The sequence below is a fragment of the Micropterus salmoides genome, unplaced genomic scaffold, assembly GCF_014851395.1.
Source record: "Micropterus salmoides isolate LMB-PRFRI ecotype aquatic unplaced genomic scaffold, ASM1485139v1 Ms_hic_scaffold_3046, whole genome shotgun sequence".
Lineage (NCBI taxonomy): Eukaryota > Metazoa > Chordata > Actinopteri > Centrarchiformes > Centrarchidae > Micropterus > Micropterus salmoides.
The window spans coordinates 1-11339 of record NW_024042314.1 but is presented as its reverse complement, the minus strand read 5'-3'; the positions used below and the strand labels follow the sequence as shown (position 1 = coordinate 11339).

Sequence of the window (11339 nt, the reverse complement as noted above, 5' to 3'; positions counted from 1 at the left end):
GTTCACAGATGCTGCAAGATTCATAACTGAGGTAACTAACACTGCAACCTTAAATAAAACTTATATATTTCCACTATATGAATTCATAAAATATTATTCATTGCATTAATACAACTACCCAATACGACGCAGTCAAAACTGGCTCCACCTTGACCAGCTAGCTACACCAAAGTACTACTACTCATTGCATTTTAATGCATCAATAATGACCCAATCATATTATAATAAAACACTTCATAGTGAGTACTTTTGCTTTTGATACTTTAAGTATACTGTTGCTAATATTTGTGTACTGTACGACATAATTTCAATGTGGGAAAATCCTGCACAGGGGCAGTCCCCATACAACAGATCAACCTACCGCTACACCCCTCTCCTTGCCTGGCTGCTCACCCCTAACATCTATCTCAGCAACGTGTTTGGCAAGATCCTCTTCATTGTTTGTGATGTGCTGTCAGGTCTGCTCATCTACAGAATCCTCCGCCTGAGAGGTCTGGGCCCTGAGGTATGTTTTAAGACAATCTGCTCCTTATGGACCAGAAGTCCTCTATCAGCAGAGTTTATTAATAATTGCTGACTATAGCTGCATACCTCGTTTGTTTTGTCCTGTAAAACAACAGAGTTTAAAGGTGTCTTGGTAATGCAAATAACATTGTGTTTTGGGGGGATTTATGTTCAGACTGCATGTCGTGTTTGTTCTCTGTGGCTCCTGAACCCACTGCCCATGGGAGTATCCAGCCGAGGGAATGCTGAGTCAATCTTGGCAGCCCTGGTGCTGGGAACGTTACTCTGTATGGAAGGTAAGGGTCTGTTTGTGTGTGTGTGTGTATTGTGACATTTCTGTAAAATAATGTGTATTTTGCTTATTTTGTAATTGAATGTTAGAGACACACACAGCTCCTCTGCTAATACTTTGACCTGTTTCCCCTCTAGCCCAGTGTCTGATGTGGGCAGCCATACTGTATGGTCTGTCTGTCCATATGAAGATCTACCCCATTACATATGCTCTGCCCATCGTTCTGACCCTGCGCACACTAGAGACCGGATCAGAAGAGGACAAAAAGGGGTGGAGGAGGCTCATTGGGTTTATGGGAAGTTTCCTCAACCGAAGGTTGTTCCTTTTTGCAGGTGTTGCCGGAGGAGTCTTCTGTATGCTCACAGCACTCTTCTATTACATGTGAGGTGAACAAAGAAATAACACAAACACATAGTAAAATGTTTTCATTGCCTGTGATGTTTGCAGTTACTGTTTAACCCTACACAGCTAGTTTTGAGCATGGAGTAACATTTCCCCAAACAGCACACATGTCCTGGTTCTGTTGTCCCTTACCTGATAAAACACACAAACGTTAAATGATGTTGAACAGAAATGCTCAAATCATGTGACTCCTCTCCTGTATCGTCAGGTATGGTTGGGAGTTTCTTCATGAAACCTACTTGTACCATCTGACCAGAAGGGACATCAGACACAACTTCTCTCCATACTTCTATATGCTCTACCTCACAGCAGGTATTTAACCATTCAGTCATTTGTAGCCTCGTAGTGTGACACCTTGCTGCAGACAGAACTACACAGCAAAGACCAGCATAAAGTTCTAGCTCATGTGAAGAAGTACACTGCTTCTGGTCAGCAGCGATGAAGTGCTTATTGATTAAACTTACAGGAGGGGAGGCCACTTTTAAAGCCTGGTCAAGATTCTTTTGTCTTTTATTGGTGCAGACAGCAGGTGGAGCCAGTGGCTTGGCCTAGCAGCATTCCTGCCACAGCTCATCCTGCTGTTGGTAGCATCATGGGCCTTTCACTCTGACCTGGCCTTCTGCTGTTTCCTGCACACCGCCATCTTTGTCTCTTTCAACAAAGTCTGCACTTCACAGGTACATAAACCAGCATCAACAAACAGAGTCTAAGTAGAGATTAGATGATGCATTATCAGCTGCAATTCAAGAGCTCAAGAGAATATTAGGCCCATCTTTCACCCCTCTGTTTTTTCAGTTTCCCCTGTCAATCATCCAAATTACTTTCAGGATTGAGAAGAGCTCTAAAAACAAACAGTTTTGTTGAATAGGATCCAAATTAAGAAGAAATGTATTTATGTTGTTTACATCATCATTTGAATACCCCACCCACATTCTGACAGCTGGTTTTGAGTATTAGAACTGACTCACACCCATGAGATGTTCATTTGTTTTGGCCTCCAGCTTATCCTGCAGCCACACATAAGGTGAATTTTAACATAGTGTAAAATACCATGTGTATAATAATATTGTCTAGCTTTAGCTCACACACGTCACACAGCCTTTAACAATGTTGCTTGTTATCCTTTCATAGTACTTCCTGTGGTACCTATGTCTTCTTCCTCTGGTCATCCCTCACCTGAGTCTGTCACTAAAACAGGGAGTGGGACTGCTGCTCCTCTGGTTTGCTGGACAGGTAATTAAATTGATCACATTTTGAGTTACAGTGACTTCAAATATGCACCGTGTTAACAAAATGTTAATATCATAACAAAATGGCATTAATTATACAGGATATAAAATAGAATGGGTTTTTGGGGGTTGATGCCGATATTACTAGTATTTTTCCTTACACATAATCTGCCTTAATAACTACATTCACTGTAGCATATTCACATCTAGTTTATCCCTGTACTAGCACTCTTTAATAATATCCAAAGCTACGAGAAACCATCTCTCAGCAACCAGCTGGCTCTAAAACATGCCATCTACGACAACGTTACAGTGACTTGCTGACGAATGCATCTAATACTACATGACTGTCTACAAGGAGGACTTGCATCTTTGAGATTTCATTTAACTAACATTATAACTATAACCAGAGCCGTCACGGCTCTGACTACGTTTCACATCTACAACGTCACACAAAGAGGAGCAAACGTTAGATAACTTTGTCTGGCAAGAAGCCGTGTTAGATTCTTGTTCAGCTCATGTTTATTTACATGTCTGCTCTGGTTTAATAATTTCAGACACGCTGACTAACTGTAGACAGGTGGTTAAACTCTTGTTTACGGTTTATTAACGTTAGCGCTCCTCCACTAATAAACACAGCATTAGCTTTGTGGCTAATTTAGCAACGGGCAGCATTAGCTGCTGTAATGTTACGTGATTTCAAAAAATATTTAGAAGTTATTAACTAGGGACAAATGATGACTGTTTGCTAAAACTGGAGGAAGCCAGGAGAGGGCATGAGAAACAGGAGGGTTAGCAAGTCATGAATGTTTTTAAGTTATGTAATTAACATCACAAAGGACTGACTCACCGCTAACATATATTGGCCGGCCGATATATCAGTCGGGCTCTAATTTAAAATGGTGCATGTTAAGTAGTAGATGCATTGTAGCCTTTGAGTCACTGTTGAGTGCTGTTAATGGTCTTTTGTTAACCTTATATTTAAACAGTAGACTAACTGAACTTGTTTTGCGATCCTTTGGATGAAGTAACTATAACTAACCTTTTTTTTCTCTACTGTCAGGGCATCTGGTTGGGCCCAGCCTACTTCCTGGAGTTTGAAGGCTACAACACCTTCTTGTTGATCTGGCTTGCGGGATTGCTTTTCTTGATCATCAACTCGTCCATCTTGATTCAGATCGTATCCCATTACAAACCAGCACAAACTCCAAAGAGACTGAAGGTGGAATAACATTCAGTCATTGTAGAGATAGACGGAAGAAGATAATGGACTATGAATGTATGTTGAAGAATAAATTGTTTTTGTTAAATATCAGTCTCCCTAGTACTTAATTGCGTTCTTATTTAACCAGAAAGCAGATTTATACGGTATCATTTTCTGAGTGACAAAGTCACATCAGAAATCAGAATTTTCAGTTGAATTCAATACTTATCCAGTATGTTGAAAGTTAGTTTGTTAACATCTGTTCATACAGGAATCCAATAATGTAAAATGTTTGAGTGTTTGGAAAATGAGTAGTTTAAATTGCTTGTTGATTTTGCTGTCTTTTGTTGCCCTTCACAGTTGGTCAAAGTCATAACAAATGTACCATAATCTGTGATATACAGACAGATATTCAACTCTGTCCAATAATGAATACAATGAAATGGAAACTAAAAGCATACCTGCGAACAACTCTAATAATATTGTGTATTTCGCTACAGTGGAACTAATACTGAATACCTTAACTAGAATGTGATTATAGAGCAGGATATTATCTACTGTTCAGCAAGCAGAAGCTCCAGAAGCATACTGTTCTCTAGAAGCTGCTGTCAGCTTTAGCCACGATTCCAAAGTACATGCCATGAGACATGATTTAAAAGGACCTGACTCTTCCTTCAAAACAATTATTGCTGTAAGCAGATGAATCAGTCAACTGGAGCATGAACGCAACCCAATACAAACAGTGCTGGCAGTGGCTCCATAATCTCACTTTACTCCCCCTAATCTCACATGGAAACTATTAGAGCATTCACTTTAGTCCTGTAGGTTCTGAGCATGATTACAAGCACTTTTCCACAGGATTGATTGTGTCTGTAATATTAATAACATGTATGTATGTGTGGCGAGGATGCGGGATGCATGTGTTTGTGCCAAAAACTTGAGAGAGACAGTAGTTATGGTTGAGTGGCTTTCCTGAGACATTTCTATATAGCAGTTTGTGTCTCTGTAAGTGAACAAGCTTGATTGTGTGTTGTGCATGTGTGTATGACTCAGGGTCAGCTGTGCCCTGCTTATCTAGTTTGTGAATCACCAGGTAATGCTCAGTAACCTTTCAACTGGCTAGTTGCCCCTGGGCACATATATCATTTAATTTTAACACTGCATCCTACTGAATGCCATCACATTCAGCATTTTACTTTAAAATCTCTGGGACTGAATAATACCTATGAATGTTGTTTCTTCTTCAGTTCATTCCTTTAACTTTATTTTAGATCAGTTATTACCAGCCAGGGATACCAGGAAGTATCTCTATAGTTGCTCAGGTTATTTGTACCATTTTTATTTCTATAGTGGTTTTGTGGCACTGAGCTCACTCCTGGGTTCAGGGGTCTTCTCACTGCATTGTCTTGGTGTTTTGGTTGACGAAGTACACTCGGTCATTGGAGTCCACACGCCTCTCTGAAGATGATAAAAGCACCGACAGGAATCTGTAGCTCAATAGACAGAATGGACAGTTGGCCCCACAGTGTGGCAACACATCAGTCAGATTATCACCAGCACTGACTCATGCTATAAACAGACTTATTCAACTAACTGTCATCTGTGATCTTTGTGAACAGCGAGTAATGACAGCAGAAGGAAGGAGGACCTCCTTATGCCCGCATAAATGGAATAAAGGGGGGTGGTTTGAAAACACTGTGCCTTGTTTTATTTATTTTTTCTTAAATTCCTTGTTGCAATACAGTTTGTGTTGAATTCCCCCAGAACGGCCAGTAGAGAAAGCTGCTGCCTGTGGAACTGTCAAAGTGACACATGTGTTTGTTAATTATAATCAACTGCTCTGGAAGTTGCTGCAAGTGTGATATACTAAATACAGTATGAAGAGTTTGCCACACATACATAACATATAAGCTCTGTATACTCAGTCTAGTTGTGTAGAGAAAGCTCACAAATCTATTCCCCTGCCTCTGCTCCTTTATCGGTATCCACTGTGGATGAAGACCCAGCTTCATGGTCAATCTCAACATGAAATTTGATGGAAATCTAATATTGATAGAAAGACAAACTAGTCATTTAGCAAATGTAATTCATGACTGATTGATTTCATTCAGTCCTTACTGACCATTAAATAAAGATGAAGGAAATGAAGGAAAGAGGGTAGAACATCTGTTTTATAATCATCACTGGCTTAATATCGTTCTGTGTGTTAAAATACTGTGTGCTCTGCAGCATATTTTAAGCATATTGTGCAGTACTGTATTTTGTATACTAATGATCCGATTACTCTGAGTAGCTGCAAGAAAGGGAAACATTAAGTTAACAAAAGAGACCCCATATTTGACATAAAATGCTGGTAAATATTACACTTCCAAATTGGGCATGTATTATAATATATGCCAATTCAGTACGCTATCAAGAACTATTCTTGAGTTTATTTTGGGTTTCTGTCCCTACTGGTCAAAAATCACTTAAAGCTTTACGTTTCAGATCAAAGCATTTCTCATTACAAATTAATTTAATTTTAACATTTTTCAAATTTCAGATCAGAAGTTCCACTACACAGACTCAACATTTGTGTACTTTCTAAAGACATACTGATTTATGTAAAAAAACAACATAAACGTTTATTCAATGACACCATCTTCACTGGAGCTAAACAATTTATGATCAGTAAGGAGTGGGTGCAGATACTGTATGCACATAGGCCTATACCCGAAATGAAAGGATCTTGCAAGCTGGAAGGTACTGCGTGGCGTTTGGGGTGACGAATTCACCCATAGATGAAAACATTTTCTCCTTGCTTTGGGTTACAAACATGATTTTTTTTTATTATATATTTTAAGTAGCCTAATCATAAGTGATGCCCTTTCCTCTCAGATTTCTACTATTTCCTAAAGTTAGATTTGTTTATTTGTTAAAAGGGAGTAAATGTACTTTTGTCTGTTCGGCTTCCCTAGAATGAAAATGCGGAAGCTCATCTGAGGATTTCGGCGCGTGTCAGTTTGTAAATAATAAAGCTGAAGCTTCAAGCAAAAGTCTTCCAGTGAAGGTAAGACTCCTGATCATTTGAGGACCAGAAGAAAAGTGTCTGTCAGTAAGTACAGAGTCTCATTCCGTTAGTGACAATGAGATATGATTATTTAGTTTGTAGGCGCTGTTGTTGTGTTCCATCCTCCATCATTAAGTTTTTACTACTTTACCACTAGGTGGCACTGTCGTAGAATTGAGATGGTTACTACTGTACAATACAATGAACACTTCTTTTTTTCGTGTGAATACCTTTTTATATACAGTCTATGGTGAATACAAAGATGTAAGAGCAGTAACTTGATTCAGGCTATTAGCTTATTGGTTCTTAAATTAATTTTAAATTACAGGTTAAACGGTAGGCTCAATCTGCTGGTAATTACACACCACCAAGGGTGCAGTATAATTTCAATAAAACCATAAATTAATAATGATAACAACTACTACTTTGTTATTACTAATACTGTTAGGGTAGGTAAACCAAAACAATATTGAATTAACCCTTCTTGGTATATTTAATGTTTCCTGCACTGAGTCTTAACGTTTAGAAATTGTGTTAATTATCGTTGAGACAATCGTTGTAATTGTAAATTAACTTCTGTGGCCCAACATGAGAGTGAGAAACTAATCAGATGAAGAAATAAAAGCATTATTTTAGGTTTGTAATGTAATAACTAATGCTCTGGCCTCTCTTCTTTTTAGACACAATGGCATCACCAACTCCTCTATCCAAGGCCAACACCTCTTTCTCTCTGGCTTTGCTCAACAAGCTGGGTGATGACGACAAGACTGCAAATGTCTTCTTCTCCCCTTTCAGCATCTCTTCAGCCCTGGCTATGGTGTTGCTGGGGGCCAGGGGCAACACAGCCACACAGATGTCAGAGGTAAAATACACACACACAGAACAGAAGAACAGATTAACATTAATGGAAATGCAGGTTGGTGCTCCTGGTTCAGCTTGATTTTGTGAAGCTCATAACCTTAAATCTTTCTAAAATTTTATTATTTATTATTATTGCAGATTTCTTACCAGAAAATACACTCTATTAAAACACCACAAATTGTGTCTTCTGAAATGATTATTAAGATAACCCAGGACCTCTCTGAGACAATGTCAAGCTATGTCACTGAAGCTAGTAGTTTAGGAATGAAGGGCAGTGAAGTACTGCAGGCGTGGTGATGGTGCAATGGATAAGACACCTGTCTTTGGTGTGAGAGACCCGGGTTCAATTCGCCAATGTGTCCCTGAGCAAGACACTTAACCCCTAGTTGCTCCAGAGGCGTGCGACCTCAGACATGTATAGCAATTGTAAGTCGCTTTGGATAAAAGTGTCAGCTAAATGAATAAATGTAAATGTGTAAGGTTTTTTTCAGCATCAGCAAAAATGAAAAAACTATCTTGTGTTCTTTCTTTAATGGAAAAATTGACTATTGGTATCGACAATGTCAGTAATTTACCCAACAGTCCAGGAGTTGGCATGACTACCAATAGGAGTACCGGTTTAAAGCTCTTTGAACTAACAGTACCAGTCATTGGAGAGCTGCCCCCACCCTTGACCAGAGATGGCAACCGGAACAAAGTTCTTTTCACTTTCCCAACCAAAACAATCAATTGCCTGCCATGTAATGCTACAAGATGAAGTGATTTGCAGAACTGCTTTAGGTCCTGGAGGTGAGATGGTCGTGTACGTTCAAACTCAACCTCAGGTGGTGACGAAACCCGTCCCCAACCAGTACAGTCTTATCACAGCTTTGAGTCAGAGATTAAACAGCAGCTATCAAAAACATTCACTGACAATGGAGGTGAAGAAAGACACCGTCCGTGGAAGAAATCCAAAGCACTCATGGAAATCTGTAAAGATAAGAGAAACCTTTCTATTAAACAAAGGTAAAACTATGCTCTGCATCCTGCCTGGCTTACCCCACACAAAGTGCTTATCTTTACGGATTTCCATGAGTGGGTTGGCTACCCTGGAGGCTAGAAAGCAGTCACTGAAACCTGTCACCTTCCTGAACAGTCAACAGGTGAGGGAAGGATGAGTGTCTAACAGTTGCATCTCCTGGAGGATGGCAGTATTGAGGTCGAATACGCTCAGAACCACAAGATGGCTCCGGATCAGGGCCTGGCTGAGTACAAGCACTGTGACCGCGAAGGACAAGCGACTAATTGTCATCACTCAATTGCTTCGTTAAATCATCATTACCACATTAAAAATGTGTGTCACGTGTGTGGGCAATGCAAGGGAGAATTTAGTCCAAACTTTTCTTTTCATGGGTTCTTCCTGGTGTACTTATTATTTCCTATAAGCTCCTGCTGGAAACCACGTTGTTATTAGACGGTCAAAAGTTTGAGAGTTTACACAAATTAAGTTAACTACTCTTTTATCTGGATAATACCTAATTTAGCAAATATTGTAACTGTCTAAGGAAACTTAATGTTTATGTCTCCCTGATTTGGATGCACACTCGCCAAATACATACCATCCTGAATTCTTGGATCCCCTAACCTTTTTGAAGGTTTGTTTTTGTGACCAATGGATTTAAAAGAAACAAATTTACACCCAAATATGTCAGTTTTATTTTTGAGTGAGTGTTGTAACTACATAGCATGAAACACCAAAGTTAACAGGAAAACCTTGCTATTTTGTGCATAGTCTCATCACTTAATTGGCAAGATGGCAACCAGGTCAGTCTAATACACTGTTTATAATACAGTGGTCTGTCACTTGCTCATTGTGTCTCTAACATCACTTGTCTGCTTTTTCCACAGTCTCTGAAAACCCAGAATTTACAGGATGATGTCCACGTTAGCTTTGCCCAACTGCTGAGCGAGCTCAACAAGGCAGACGCTCCGTATGCCCTCAGTGTTGCTAACAGGCTGTACGGAGAGCGGTCCTACCAGTTTATCGAGGTATGTGTATGTTTCAGCATGTGTGTTTGCATTGCCATAAGTAGGTGTGGTTTTGTTTGCATATGAGTGGTCGGGCTGGAGTGAATGAGAAGCACAGACAGGAATCTAAAAGCTGTGTAAGAAGAAATAACAAATAAGAGTGGCCAGCATTCAAACAAGTACAGCAATGATTGTGAAAATACTTTTCTGGTTGTAAAAACTAACTCCAAGTTAAGCAAATATATTATTTATTTATTATTTTGTGTGATCAGAACTGGTAAATGTGTTGATGGTTCCAGGATTTCTTAGGAAAAACCAAGAAGCACTACAAAACAGAGCTGGAGCCTTTGGACTTCAAAACCAGCTCAGAGTCAGCCAGGGTCCACATCAATAGCTGGGTGGAGAAGCAGACACAAGGTGGATCATACACACTAACATACACACCTATTAGTATGTTAATAGACCTGCATGCCCCCTTCATTCAATGGAAATGTATTGAAGAACCAAGACCACATTAATGTAAATCACAGTCCTGCGTCAGTCTCTTTTGCGTAGGCAGAAACAGCTGGATTTCCAGACTGGCAAAATTGCACATTGACATGCAAACTATCATGGCCTTGCAATGCTATGAGTTCAAAAGTTTTTCAAATGGTGGTGCACAATTGATTTCATTTTGAAAGGCTAAGTTCTATTTCCAAGACTTTTCTGGTCTAATAAATATGATTTCACAAAATTCTGTAATGGGGAAACTGAGCTTGCTACTTTAAACACTTAAACTTTAACACACATACATGCTTTCAGTTGTGTGACGTTGCTTCACATACGTGTTAATTTGGTTTGCCAGGTAAAATTAAGGACGTGCTGGGCCCAGGGTGTGGTGGACAGCATGACCAGGCTGGTGCTGGTCAATGCAATCTACTTCAAAGGAAGCTGGAACAAGCAGTTTGAGAAGAGTTCCACACGTGATGCTCAATTTAGACTCAACAAGGTAACACTGCTCAAAGAAAACATTCAGTGGACAACACTGATTGACTAAAGTCTAAAGTCAGTAAATTTGGGTTTTTAAAACTGTGTTTGTGGTAGCATTTACCATTTAGGCCATGAATTCTGAAGTCTTCATTGACAGTGGTGAAAAGGGGTGAATTAAAGTAATTCGACATCAGGGCCATGGCAGGAAACCTGACCATAGGAAATGGAGGACATCTGGGTCAGAAGGGGGTGAAATCTGATGACTTAATAAAAGGTCATTAGCACTTTTGTATTGCAGATGAAAATAGCCTTCTGGCTAAATCTGGAATATTTATGTCATTGACGTTCATTAATGTCCACTGTCCCTTTTAAATAAATAAATTGAAATTGAATTGAACCAATGTCATAGGTGTTGTTTAAGTGTCAAGTGTCCATCATGGTTGAGAGAGGTGGTGATGTTGCAGTGGAATGCTACACACGCCTTTGTGAGAGACCGGGGTTCAATTCCCCATTGTGACACATCCACCAGTGGTCCCTGAGCAAGACACTTAACCCTAGTTGCTCCAGATGTGTGCAACCTCTGACATATCAATTGTAAGTCGCTTCGGATGGTTGCTTGGGCGCTTTTTGAGTAGTACGTTACAGCGTAAAACATCCTGTTGCCAGCAGGTGGCATTAATAACTTGAATGAAAATTGGCATATGGATGTGTCCAGGGCGGGACTCTTATTATACATCAAATGGTGCAGATGTGAACATGTATACTGAAGTATAAGAACTGCCTGTTTCATGGATGGAAATCATGGATTTTTTGACGACACGC

At 39.7% G+C, this 11339-nt stretch overlaps 1 protein-coding gene and 1 pseudogene across 1 annotated transcript; both read left to right on the top strand.

Annotated features, from left to right (window-relative positions):
- LOC119883957 (GPI mannosyltransferase 1-like) lies at positions 1 to 3742 on the top strand (the record flags this gene model as incomplete). The annotated part of the gene is given in 8 exon segments (XM_038694445.1): positions 1 to 31; positions 332 to 505; positions 680 to 800; positions 934 to 1177; positions 1407 to 1510; positions 1721 to 1875; positions 2330 to 2431; positions 3491 to 3742. Coding segments are annotated over 8 exon segments (1099 nt in total), but the record flags the coding sequence as incomplete, so codon positions are not given.
- A 2718-nt stretch (positions 3743 to 6460) lies between these two features.
- On the top strand, positions 6461 to 10584 carry LOC119883956 (annotated as a pseudogene).
- The last annotated feature ends 755 nt before the right edge of the window (positions 10585 to 11339 follow it).